Source organism: Pecten maximus, chromosome 1, assembly GCF_902652985.1.
Source record: "Pecten maximus chromosome 1, xPecMax1.1, whole genome shotgun sequence".
Taxonomy (NCBI): Eukaryota; Metazoa; Mollusca; class Bivalvia; order Pectinida; family Pectinidae; genus Pecten; species Pecten maximus.
In genome coordinates this window covers 46846202-46860773 of record NC_047015.1, presented here as the reverse complement: position 1 = coordinate 46860773, position 14572 = coordinate 46846202, and the positions used below count along the sequence as shown (strand labels likewise).

Here is a 14572-nt window from a genome sequence, read left to right as displayed (position 1 = left end):
TACCAGGGTATTTCTCAAACCTATTGTATAGGATTGTATAGGTTCCCCTTGGTCCCTAGTTGTGCCAATTCCATTTAGATTTTTGATCAGAAAAACAATATGGCCAACAGATGGCCATCTTGCATTTTGAGAATTAAAAGTTTGTTATCGCTATTTCTTGAAAAGTGCTGGAGGGATATTCCTCAAATTTCATGTGTATGTTCACCTTTGTCCCTAGATGGTCCATTTCAATTTAGATTTTTGGTCAGAAAAACAAATGGCCGACAGGTGGCCATCTTGGATTTTGAAAAATTTAGTTGTTGAGGGATATTCCACAACTTCATGAATAGGTTCCCCTTTGTCCCTACTTGAGCCAATTCAATTTAGGTTTTTGATCAGTTAAAAAAATAGCTGACAGGCGGCCATCTTGAATTTTTTAAATTGAAGTTTGCTAATGATGTTTCTTGAAAAGTACTAGTGGAATATCAGATATCAGATTACTAAGAGGAAAAGTAGAAAAAAAAGGAATAAATAGAGAGAAGATCAGCCCGACATATCCATTTAAGATCATTCAATGTTGGTGGGTGCTATGATCCCTCTGGAATCTCTTGTTTTAACTCACCAGACAGAAAGGGCCAAGTGAGCTTATGCTGTGGTGCATAGAAGTCCATTGTCCATCTGTCCTTGTCCATTTGCATCAACTTTTTCCTTTAAAATCTTCCTCTTAAAAACCAAACGGCCTGGTTGGATAGAGCATAAAATAGAAATGATACCGACTCAATTATTCAACGTTGGAAAGGTCAGATTTGTTAAAATATTCAAACAACTTCATTTGATTTATAATTAAAAGGTCTAGAATTGTGATATTTGGCTGGTATGTTCCTGGAGTAAAGCCTGACAATGTTTGCAAATAGAAATTACTTATTATTAATCAAGGCTTAACCATTCAAGTGACTTCTCAAAAATCCAAGCTACTTGCCTGGGACAAAGCCTAACAAAGTTTGTATGTTCCTGTGTTAGAGACAGAGAAAGAATGCAAATACAAATGACATATATCATATTCTAGGACAGTAACTTCGTTGAGGGTCCGATTTATCAAAACATTATTAAAACATTTAAATCACTCCATCTGGTTAACTTTAATATGTCAAGATTCAAGATAAATTTGGCAGCTAGTTTCCAAGAATTGATTCCAACAAAGTTAGCAAAGAGTAATTACCCTGACCCGTCTTATAATTAGTTCACTGTCAATTAACTTTGTTAAAACATTTACATGCAAATAATTTCCTCTCATTGACTAAAAGCTAGGCCTGGAATCATGAAATGATGACTGGTCAGTTCCTTATATTTAGGCCATCAGTTTGTGAAAAGAAACGACCTTGACCAATATTAATGTCACTGCATGCATGGGGTCAAATTTGTTAAAACTATTCAAATGACTTCTCATAAAATAAATACAATGTAATGGTTAGGTTAAAGATATTTAGATTGAAGATTCCTGAAATGTGATACAACATTTTTTTTCGGCATAGCCGTATAATATTCTTTTGGTCCTGGATATGAGGCCACAGGTGGCGTTACTGGTCAAGATGAAGTATGTGATTGGTCAATGTAGCGGTACATGCAAAATGCAGATATGCAATTAAAAACGATAAACGATAATAAAATTATATTGCTGATTTAAATGCTGTCTTATTATCACAAAAAATGATTCAGAAACTGATATAATTTTGTAATCCGTGCTGAGACACATTATTTCGTTAATTTATTTCACCAGCAGTTTTGTATTATAACCACCAGCTTTAAACCTATGCCGTTTATCTTTTTAAAGATAACGTTATTACTTGTTTAAAGTGTTATTTAATTTCTTTTGGGGAGTTTTTGCAGGCCCTTTAGGTCTCTTGTTTTTGGGTTGTTTTTTTTTGTATTAAGAAATTGTCACATTGAAAATAATTTGAAATGCACTGTGAAGTTAAAATAAAAATGTGAAAGAATTTATAATTTTACTGAAATTAACCACAAAGTAGCCTGAATGAGGTTTCGCGACAAAGCGGACTTCTTCGGAGTTTCCGGCGATACTTCTGACGTCATCATTACATGTGTACACAACCGGAAGCACATGTTATAGGCGAGGAGAGAAGGCTCTTACAACTGTCTTCAAATAAAATGGGTAAACCAAAAAAAGTGAGTAAAACTGTTTTTGTCGACTAGCGAACGTAACTGATTTATCCCACACATATCTTTTTTATTGCACAAATATGTTTAATTTTCAACAGAATAAAATAAAAACCTGTTTATCGGACGGTATAACGTTATCTCCAGCGACTTGCTGTACGTACGTATGCACATGTACAGGGCACGGACATGTTTTGTTTTATATTAAAACATAGCCAGAAATTCCAATATGTCTATAAATAAAGGTATTTCTAACTATTTTGAAATATTAGACTAGACATCCTCCCTGTGCACAGGAGTTCGTTATATGTACGACCAATCTTACATGGATAGGGTTCACACCACCCCTGCAGGCCCAAATCACTGATTAAAACTGTAAAAGATGTTTTATTTGTATCTTTTTACTATGTGATGATATCAGCACTCTCATACTTATGAGTGCTGAAAGCCAGGAGGTTCATGGTAGCTCATCTTCTATACTGATGTTGGTTCGATTCGATTCCATTCCATGTGTTTATAATAGTAATTTTTCATATGAGTGTTACTGCGGATGCCATATAATCATGGAATTTCTGGAGTAGTCACTGGTGTGGAACTTTGCCAGAGCTTTCACGAGTTTGGGAGCAGCTTTAATTAATATTTCGAGAATATTGAATGGTTTCCTGTTTAATATAACATATATTTCATGAGTATGACAGAATATCGATATATTCATGAGTGCAAAAGCTCTAGTGAAAAATATAGAAATATTCTGTCATACAGTGGTTAAGGTGTCCCGACACTTTATCACTGGTCCTCCACCTCTAGGTCACGAGTTCGAAACCCATGTCGGGCAGTTGCCTGCTATTGACCATAGGCTGGTGGCTTTTCTCCGGGTTCTTACATTTTCCTCCACCTCCAAAACCTGGCACATCTTTAAATTACTTTGGCTGTTATTAGAATGTTAAACAAAATAAACCTAAACTTTATGTTTTACAGAGCAAGCGCCAGAAGACTATAAAACAGAAGCAGCTACAATACCAGGAAAATTGCTATTCGAAGGCTCCTCATTCTTTTGTGTTCAATAGAGGACATGTTGGTAAAAATATTCTTCAACTTATTAAAGATATGCGCCGTGTGATGGAACCTTTCACAGCCAGAAATCTCAAGGTAAATTATGAATGTGTACAAGAGAAAACGGTACGGTAGTGGAGGATATTACTATTGTATCTACCAGTCATTGTTTATGTCTAGCACAAGTGTGTAGGTCCACAGTTACATCCTAGATTGGTCCATATATTTTTCTACTTATACAGCTCCACAATGTCTAAATGTTAGTTAACCCTTTGCCCAGTTCCTTTTATCTGTCAATCAAAACACCTTTAGCTAACCTTGCTCATGAAAGTCACCGTTGTTTTATATATTTTTTATTTCTTTTCTGTTTCACATTAGGATGTCATCAACATGAACGCTTTTATTTATCAAGTGAAATACATGTATAATCATATTAAAACATTCAACATGTGTTAGCCCAATTATTGAAGAATACACATGGTCATTTCATAATTCTAACTTGCTGTTGTTATTATTTTGCGGTGGTAGGCAAGAAAGAAGAATGCTCTGAAAGACTTTGTGAATGTTGCTGGTTTGTTGAATGTCACACACTTCCTGATGCTAAGCAAAACAGAAATTGCAACCAATCTGCGTGTGGTGAGGATCCCTAGAGGTCCAACTATGACATTCAAGATTCACAAGTACTGCCTGTGTAAGGACATCATTTCTTCCCTGCGGAAACCAAACCTAGAACAGAAGCAGTTCCAGCACCACCCTCTGTTAGTGATGAATAACTTCAGTGGCGATGAAATGCACACCAAACTACTCTCTTCAATGTTTCAAAATATGTTTCCCTCTATAAATGTTAATAGGGTAAGTATTTTATATGGTAATACTGATTATCCTGCATACTAATCACATGAGCTGAAATATAACTTTTCATCTGGTATATTGGCCAAAGAATATAAGTTATAAGAACACCATAATAATCCATGTTCTATTTATATGTGTCAATCCTCTCAGAATCTCTGGGGTCTACCAGAATTTTTAGCGCCTAACAGAATAGTTTGTCAGTAAGTTGTAAATGTCGGGATTCTACTATATCTAAATAGTCACACAAAAATCACAAGTCTATATCTCCTCTTGTTTTCCTTTCAAAAATACACATTACCTTGTTTTGAGAACTCTGCAAAAAGTTTTTAAAAATCACTGCATTTTAACATGGGGTTCATTAAAAGTTGATGGCATTTAATAAGATACAACAATGAATAAGATGACACTTTATGAATTTTCACAAATCCAGGTTGACTTGAACACCATAAGGAGATGTGTGATACTGAGCTACGATCCAGAGACAAAACTTATAGAATTCAGACACTAGTAAGTACTAGTATTACAATTCTAAACATCTAGATCCAGAAAATTGTTACATTCCAGTACATTTTCTTAATAATGTCTTCTGTGAAAATTTATTTTAAAACTGATTTGATGAATATTGAATCTTCCGGTTGCAATAGTGTTTCCCACAATTATACAAAAAATAACTAGTAATTAGGACAAGATATTATAATGAGGGTAGATATGTACAGGAGGTTTACAATTGCTACAAACACTATCTCAAATGCAACTTGTTACTGGACAAAGATACCATGTTTTTTCTTACCTTTGCAGTAATATAAAAGTTGTACCTGTGGGAATGACCAAAGGAGTTAAAAAGCTGATAAAGTCGACCGTGCCAGATATGAGCAAGTTTGAGGACATCAGCGAGTATATAAAACAGTGAGTAGCATTTGTGTCACTACAACAAGTATGAATGATATATGTATACCAAAGTAGGACTTAAGATGTACTACAGATTCATCTACTGGCAATACAATGTATCCATATAATAGGTTGAATTGTTGATGTTTCATTTTCCTTCCAAGACATTGCCAATATTTTGATAGCTTATACCAGATGGAAATGGCAAATATGTCTTCTTTAATTTTTCCTTCTTAAATCTGAATATCTTTTTTATGACATGTCAGTAAAAATAATTGTATAAATGTGTAAGTGCAGTGCAATGATTATCTAATAGTGAGAATAGTGGAAAAGAAAGTTCAGGTAGGTTGTCACAAGGGTGGAAACAAATATTCACTTAGGTTGTCATGGGGTAATGGTTGTCACAGAGGAGATGATTTGCTTGAGCATGAAACAGCTCCATGGCAAATTTTCCAAAATGGTGTTTCTACTTTTAGGGGAGGTAACTTGTCTGAAAGTGAGGCAGAGCTGGACGGGCCAGAAAATGAGGTTGTGTTACCTCAGAGTATTAGTAGCCGAGGAAACATCAGGGCTACTAAAAGTGCTATCAGGTAGGTCTGCTTATTGATCTGAATCAGGTGAATTTACCACTTACAGTCTAACCTGGATATAATGAAATTCTGGGGACTCTGAGAATTTGTTCATAATAACTGGGTTTCAATATAACTGGGTTTGTCGGTTTGGCCTACCAAGTTACTCCCCTTGTTTGTATTGATAACAGATTTAGAAAACGTAATCATGTACACATGTAATAACTTACGATAATACATACAACCAGGCTGATTTAACATGTATACTTCAACCAAGTCAATTTACCATATATACATCATCCGATCAATTCACTGCCCACAGAGTTTATCTCAGCCTAAGAGATTTACCACATACATGTCAACCAGGACAATTTACCAGAAATGTCTTAATCAAACAAGTGTATGAATCCTGTCTGTCTGTTTAATGAAATGAAGAGCCTGAAATGTCAAGTGGAATCCAGTATTCCAACAATGACATGATAATTATGTCAGCATGTATTGTAATATTGCCATACAATTATTTTATTCAAATATTCATGTTTTTGCGGTAATCTATTTTCACCATGGTAGCTCTAAAATGTTATGTTAACTAGTTTCTTAATACTTTTTTTCTATAGCAAAATTCATAAAGTGGCTACTGCAGTTCAGTGTTTTGCAAAACTATTAAAACTCAATGATGCAATAAATTTGAATTTATGCTAAAGTGAGTAAATTCACAGCAACTGATTTCTTGCTTCAGGATGACCGAACTCGGTCCTAGACTGACCTTACAGTTGGTGAAGATAGAGGATGGCTTGTGTAATGGCAATGTCATGTTTCACGATTTTGTCAAGAAAACTAATGAGGAACTGAAAAAACAGAAGAAAATGAGGGACAGTAAAAGGTGAAACATTTTTATTACAATTTTACATTTACATTTACATTCTGTGAAATATTGAAAATTATTCATTCTATAAAAGTGATATTTTTTCACTAGTGAAAAATATCACTTTTTCTGATTTGACCAATCAGAACACTGCTTACAAGTGACAATGAGGAAAGTTAAGATTTGCATAGGGGCCGAGTGGTTAAGGTGTCCTGACACTTTATCACTAGCCCTCCACCTCTGGGTTGTGAGTTCGAAACCTACGTGGGCAGTTGCCAGGTACTGACCATAGGCCAGTGGTTTTTCTCCGGGTACTCCGGCTTTCCTCCACCTCCAAAACCTGGCACGTCCTTAAATGACCCTGGCTGTCAATAGGACGTTAAACAAAAACAAGCATATAGCTCTCCGTCATGTTATATGAAATCATAATGCAAGATAGAATACATAACATCACAATTTGGCATAGATTTGTGAGCTGTTGACAGGGGACCACAATGAATTCTTGGAGAGATTGAGCTGCCTCGGTATATTTGCTATTATAATAAAATGTGTATCTAATAGTATCTTCAGTAATACCAAATAAATTTCATTCATGTGGCTAATGTTTTGCTACACACTCATGAAAAATAAAATATCAATTATCAGCCACACTCTTGAAATATATTTGGTATTACTTAAGATACTGTTAGATATCCTCTATACATTACCTTGTGGACAACGTATTTTTGAAAAAGGGCTTCACTGTCATTTATACCAGAAAAAAAAATTTATTGAGAGTTAGTACAATTTGCTGGTCAGTTAAACTCCTTTCTTTTATTTAACAGAAACTTAAAAGAGTTAAGAAAAAAGATACAGGATGAAAATGTGAGGAAAAAGGAAGCTGTGAAAGAAGAACATAGGCAAAAGAGTTTGGCTGGGATGAAGAAAGATGAAAATCAAGATGGAGGAGAAGGTAAGTGTAAATGTCATGATGAAATCATAGATACAGTGTATATAAAGGATGGTAAGGTGTTACATAGTTATACAATTAAGTTTTGAGAAAGATCCTCATTTTGATGTCACTTAAAGGATCAATTTGAACTAACCCCCTTCCTCCTCTTGTTCATGAAGCTTTTTGGCACATATGAAGTAAACATCAGAGGTTTTATTGTAAGCAGAGTACCTGAAGAAAAAAGCGAAGTAGTTGGGTTGTTGACCCCAAATCTTTTCACATCGGTTTGGGATTCAAGCCCCAGTTCCTTAGGTGAAGGGCCAGTGTGTGACCACTAGCCTCCTGTCATCCAAATATGACATGCTGTCCCCAACACTCTCATGTCCTGACGAATTAGAATCTTTAAAATATGTGAGGGCCGTATTTCTTTAAGAAAGGTGTGTGTCAACACCAAAATATAACTTAAGTAGAAATAATTATTGTTTAGTTAATACTCTGTAAAACCAAACCAAACCAAAATGGGTACAAAATGTCTTTTCTGAGTACTCGTCCTTTAAAACCCATCCTGTACCCAGTAACTGTAAGTTAAACTTCCAGAATGTCTGAATCCAAAAATGTCAATGATATTAAGTATTTTTTTAAAGTTTCATAAATATATCGGACCCGGCACATTCTCTAAACACTACTGACTGACAGGAAATGCTTTATGATTTAGTTTCCAGTCAGTTTATACTTTATAATCATATTCAAAACCTTATACAATGTACACTATAATTTAATGATTGGCATTTTAATTAATTGTGCATGACTTAAAATGTATATCAGTGGTACTTACTGGTAAATTGTGGATTGGAAATGGGAGTTCATAATAGACAATAAAAATTATTTGAAACCTGGATAAATTGAAGTCTTATAGTTCACCAACAATATGAAATACTGCCATATTGGCGACCTGTTATGTCGGTAAATTTATAACCCTAGTAAGTGGGTATAACTGGTTATTTATGGTAATGTGTTTAAGGTTCTTCTAGTGCACATGTACTACCCAATGTATGCTGTCGAGTGAAACAAGTAACAGTCTTGATTACATGTATAGGCACCTGGTAGACATCAGTTTTAGTATCTAAATTGTTCATGGTATATGTTACATCTATTATGTCTGGATATAAATGGAGCCAACTTGTTAACATATTCACGAAATTGGCTTCTGAAAGTGGGTCAGAAATGATTCACTGGTTAAGAATATTGCATAAATAATAAGTAGTGTTACCAGGTTTAGATAGGTTGTCTTTCCTTTAACATAGATGAAGCAGTAACTTCAAACTTTTTTTTTTAAACCAGATGATGGGTCATTTTAAAAAGTATGATGAATATATGAAAATGCAAATATCAGCTAAAAACTTTAACTAAATGAACTTAAGAACATGGATTTGGTGCAATTGTATAAACTTTGGGTGTTTCTGGTTAGACAAGTATGTACCGTAGATCATGAGATCAAGGACCAGTCAGGGCTTGAGTCATAAAAATTTCTTCCTTTGTCATTTGTGTAACTTTGTCATATTACCTGGTATACAATTATTGACTTGTTTAAGTTAATACAAGGAATGATTAACCTGAGAAAAGTTATATTCTATGATGCCAGAGGCTCATGGAAATATCACCTTTGGAAAGTTGACTATTCCTTTTATTAACCTTAAAAAAGTCAGTAACTGTTTTGTTTTATGAAGTGATACTTATAATACCTTTTTTTGTCAATTTAAATTTGTATGTAGTAAATTAAGCTCAACAACATTCATATTTATTAGAAAATTTACATATAATAAAACAATAACAAACATGAGAATTGAGAATAATAGAGTTATTGTCTTTAAATAAAAGCTTTCCATTTACTGTTACAGAAACAATTACTATATTATGTAGTATAAAGTACAAATAACAGTTATTACATTCCTCAGCTTCACTGAAAGGGCTACAGCTGTTAACCGTTAAATATTCAGAGTTACTTCACAGATTTTTAATGCCAAATAATCCTGGAATATCTTCACCTATGTCTCATTGTCTATTTTGATGTTTTTCAATGTATGCTTACTACAATATTTTGTATAACGGTATCTGAAATACAGTCAAAACATTTCTTGTCAAGCCAGACATTAGTTTTCTTTGATCAATGATCAACAATACTCTGATGTGATTGGTCAAAAATACTGAAGACTCTGGAAATTCCCTGTTACTATCTTTAGTCTAGTTATTAATTTGCACTGTTAATCTCTTGTGCAGGAATCCATGAGTTTCAGGTTAATATTGCATATCGCCAAGCTCTATTGGAAAGATCTCCAATCAGAAAACGGCAAACATCAGTCATTTAACAAATTTCATTGTAAACATTATGTATCATGTATATGCACTCTGTTGTTGATCTGGAGGTTACAGATTCAAATTTTCTGTCCTTATTGTACTATATTGAATATATGATGAATATGTTACATAATGAATGAAGTCTTGGATATTATTTAGCATTTTTAGCCCAATATAATGAGATGGTGGGCTTTTTAAATTGCTCTCAGTCCATCCTTTGATCTAAGGGGCCGCAGTGGCCGAGTGGTTAAGGTGTCCCGACACTTTATCACTAGCTAGCCCTTCACCTCTGGGTTGCGAGTTTGAAACCCATGTAGGGCAGTTGCCCGGTACTGGCCATCAGTTGGTGGTTTGTCTCCAGGTACTTTCCTCCACCCCTTAAACCTGGCACGTCCTTAAATGACCCTGGCTGTTGATAGGATGTTAAACAAAATAAACCAAACTAAACCATTCTTTGATCTATCATTCTTATTACACCAGAAGTACTGGGAGTACATATCTCAAGCAAATGGTTCCCCTTGGTGCTGAGCTGTACATTTTATGACAGATTGGATTAAGAAAATGTCTGACATCTTGGATTTTGACAACTTTGATAAGTTTGTTAATGTTATTTCTTAGAAAGTGCAGGGGATGAATCTTCAATTTTGCAGACTCACCATTTAATAATTAGCAAACAGATATATCCGTGAGCAAACTTACACAGAAAGTGTAGAAGTTATATAATTGGTGATTTTTTTTTTTGGGGGGGAGGTACAAGATCCCCCTGACTCTAGCTTTGTAAGTATTGCCATATATACAGTTAATTGTTCTTAAAAGAAAAATGTTATTGTTAAATGGTTGGTCATTGTCAGTCTGCATAATAGGCAGATATCTTTCATATAACTTTGGAAAAAAATGGGAAAAAAAATTATTCAATCCTTGTGGCCACGCTTATTACTTCAAATACAGTATGTTGTTACAGTCAAGATGCGTGTCAGATTTGGTAATTTATTAGACAAGGGCCATGTTATATTGGCCTAGGATAAATTATATATTGAGGCAAATATACAAAAGAAAATACAGGGATAGATGGCTTGTTCTTTTAATTCTTCAGTAGTTTAATTCAATTTAGTTATGCAGCCAGCTAATTCAATAACGAAATTAGTTAGTAAACTTTTATACATTTTATCTGTAAACCAAGCCCTGCCTTTGTAATTTGGCACTGGATATGAGATCTATGATAGAATAGGTAATGCCATACTAGACTCATCTACATCTAGAAATCATACAAACTGAGGTAAAGCCACATGGCCTGTTAGTTCTAGACCTCAAAGCTGACCCAAACGACCCCTCCAGATCCTAAAGCACTGAACTGTGTCTAACTTCAAGTGTCTGTAAACTCAAGTACCTAATTGTGTTAGTGGTTGTGTAGCTTGCTCTAGAAATCGTCTCCCATATAGCCAGCATTTTATCTTCACAGCCTGTAGACAGACAGTACAGTATCGGAGATTTAAATAACTTGTGTTAAAGAAAAAACATGTTTAGTTTGTTATTTGTAGCTATATATATATGATCTCTTGGTTAATATAATCAGAAATAGAACCAAGAACAAATTTACAACATTGAAAATGTCATTTTTACTTGTGAAAAAACAGAGAAAACCACACCCCTGTCAAACAGGAATCGAACTGAAGGCTCTGGCATGCAGTTCGAGGCTCTATAGAACCATATTTAACACTGTACACAAGCCACACCAACCTGTCCTTTTATGCTACTCCATTGTGTTCTTGAGATTTCTCGAATTACTACCAAGGCCTTGAATCCCAACCTGTTAAATTTTGTTTGGGTATCATTGTGAAAAAACAGAACAACTTTTCGACATTTTGGGTATCATTGATAAAACAGAACAACTTTTCTACCAAGTTTTCCAACAGGAATGAAACCAAGGTCTCTGATTGGTGTGAGAATCCATGACTTTACCATAATAGAGCCATACACACCACACTGACCACAGCCAGCTCCTTTACAGGTTTAAGAATTGGTCATTAGACATACTGCCATATTTAGGATATAACTCAGTGTATGGTAATAAGCCCACCTTCGTATATAAAGTTCAGGGCTTTTTCTCACTGGTTTGGGAAGGGTCCTTTTTGTCTCATTTTGGGAAGAAAATTGGTGAATTGGGAAAGATTTGTTCAGGAGTATTTTGGGAATTTGGCTTTGAAATGAAATAATTCCAATTGGGAATGGGGCCCATTAACAGCCCCAGAAAGCTCCCAAAAAAGCCCTGAAGTTATATATTCTATTTATTATTATTATTTTACAGATATAACTGTTGCAGATGAGAAGGAGATGGATGATGCTGATTACTACAAACAGGAAGTGGGAGAAGAACCAGAACCAGGTACATAGATCAGATATACAATTTAATTCTCCACTGTGTTGTCTTTAGCATTGATCTCCCTAGTCCTTCAGATACAGATTTTATAGGGGAGGGTTGACATAGGGCATTGGAGCTCAAGCTGGAAAGGGATATCTTAGAGCTAGCTGGCAGTGTACGGGTGCATTTTTCTCATTGTTGGTTTTAGAGAGTGGAGTGGGGAACACTGAGCATTTTATTAGTATCACATAAGCCTGATGTTTTCTGGTCAAGTTTTATCACACCCCGCCCCTTTAAGTGAAAGACAAGTGCTGATAACATTGCATGAGCTGTGAGGATGTTTGGGTTACACATTAAATAGTGATGTCTTAACATTATAATTTGTAGGTCCTGTACAATACTAATTAAAGCATACCAATAACTTAATGGAAGAATGGTTTTTAAGATCACATGCCAAATTAGAATTTCAATCCTTCCTGTTAAACAGGTAACTTTTGAGTCAGAGGTTGGTAGGTCCAAATAATAGGATCAGAGATCAAAGGGTAGATATAAAGGTCAGTTGTTCAAAAGTTCAAATGACAGGACAAAGAATATGATCAGAAGTCATTAGGTCAATAGATATTTTCTTCAGAGGTCAGGAGGCAAATGTTCAACCTCAGAGGTCAGTAGGTCACTGAATATCAGATATTATGTTACAATTTTTATCATGTTTTAAAATATTTCTGGATTGATATTTCTTAAAACGATGACACATTGTATTTTATCATTTCAGGCCTGTTCTCCAGCACAAATTCCAAACGAAGGAGATCGGAATCACAGGGACCTCCAAAAAAGAAAATGAGGGCTAATACAAAAATGAATGGCAACACAAAAACGAATAAAAAGACAGATTCAAAATATGACAAAAACAAAAGTTTCAAGTCAAAGGACAAACTTAAGAAATCCAAAGGGAAGCCTGGATTTAACAAGAAAGGCAAATCTTTTCAGAGACCAAAAAGGACAGACAAAAACTTCAAACAGAAGAGATAGGAGAAGCTGTAGCTGTTGGATTTTATCCTGAACTTGTGATCATGCAATGAATTGATAATACTGGATATGGGAGGGAATTTGTTAAAACTATGTAGCTATAGGATTGGATCAGTTCCTTTGTTAGAGTATCTTTACTCCAATAAATTATTATTACTGTATTAATGTAAATCCATGCTCAGTATGATAATTATCATACAAAGTATTCTGAAATAAGAACTTCATCAGAGAAAAGACCATTAACCACTCTATTAAACACATGTATATCATGTAAGTTTTAAATGTTGAGAAATTTGTTGAAAATAAATAGCAAATTACAAATGAGCTTTTCTTCTCTGTCTTCATGTGACCCTAGCTGTTACCAAGATACTACAACCCACTCACCAAGCAACAAAAAAAAAAAAAAATACAATAAACAAGCATTGAAACATGTTTCTTTTAATAAATTTTAAAAGGAGTATAAGTATATATATCTGGGAAAAAAACTCAAATTAGACAACCCTACCCATGTGTATTTAGAGAGCCTTATGCCCAATTAATTGATTACATAAAGACCACACATCTGAGGAAAAAATGGGGGGGGGGGAGTGACATTCATGCATTACCATTAATAAATATTGACCGTAATTTTACCCTATATGTTTTCCATTTCTGGTCTGGAACGCCTTTGCCAATAGTACGGTAATCACAGTGTTCGTCCATCTGGCTGGTATCCGTCCATCTGTCCGTTAGCAATAGGGATTTATAAAGTTCTTAAGGTCAATATCAAAGGAAGTGTTGCTACAGAACAAGGAATTTACTGTCAAAAATACATCTGGTAAGGTCATTTCAGACGTCCAAACATTGTCTTATGTATTCTGATGGAATATTTTGGCTGCTGTCACAGCATTACAATTACTACAGACCCATTAATATTTATGTAAAAAAAGAAAATATTTTAAAAATTATCGACAGAATCGTCTATATTCTAGTCTTATTTTCAGATTAGGTCCTAGTAGGACATATAGTTCACAGGTATTTTAAATTTCATGCAACCACGCATTGTAGACATTCTGTAGTAAATACATGTACTTGGATATATTTGTATATTCAGATAGTCGCTGGGTATTTACTTTTGCACTATATTAATGACCGCAAATATTATCAACTATACAATCGACCTTAGAAAAACTACAAACATTTCGGGTTTTGAGTAAATGATTTACTTAGTATTTTAATTTGGCAATAAAATAATTATGAAGGAAAATTGTCCATGCAGTCTACGCTATTTCGTTCTTCAACTTGATAGTTTTTTTATGCCAGTCTTATCTCAAGAATCGTGCAGCCACTAATTCTGAACCATACAGTCAAGTTCTTTAGTGAATCTTATACAGTAGTTTGATTATGTTTCAAAAGACTGGTGAGTCTTAGGCTATGGAGTGGTATACAGCATCCAATTGTCTTTTCTTTGATCCCAACATCATCAGAATTTACTCTTCATCTGCGGTCAAACCTCAAACACCATCCGTCCATTTGTGGTG

General features: G+C 34.6%; 1 protein-coding gene across 1 annotated transcript; it reads left to right on the top strand.

The window, feature by feature from the left end:
- Window positions 1-2101: 2101 nt before the first annotated feature.
- Window positions 2102-13376, top strand: LOC117335593 (suppressor of SWI4 1 homolog). The gene is made up of 10 exons (XM_033895700.1): window positions 2102-2163; window positions 3133-3303; window positions 3736-4059; window positions 4490-4566; window positions 4858-4965; window positions 5424-5537; window positions 6256-6399; window positions 7206-7333; window positions 11973-12050; window positions 12799-13376. The coding sequence occupies exons 1-10, from the start codon at window positions 2146-2148 to the stop codon at window positions 13053-13055; spliced, it is 1419 nt and encodes a 472-aa protein (XP_033751591.1). The 5' UTR covers window positions 2102-2145; the 3' UTR covers window positions 13056-13376.
- The last annotated feature ends 1196 nt before the right edge of the window (window positions 13377-14572 follow it).

Coding starts and splice junctions, on each gene's coding strand:
- LOC117335593 (XM_033895700.1), top strand. Junction 6,400..7,205: donor AAAATGAGGGACAGTAAAAG/GTGAAACATTTT, acceptor TTTATTTAACAG/AAACTTAAAAGAGTTAAGAA. Junction 7,334..11,972: donor AAATCAAGATGGAGGAGAAG/GTAAGTGTAAAT, acceptor ATTATTTTACAG/ATATAACTGTTGCAGATGAG.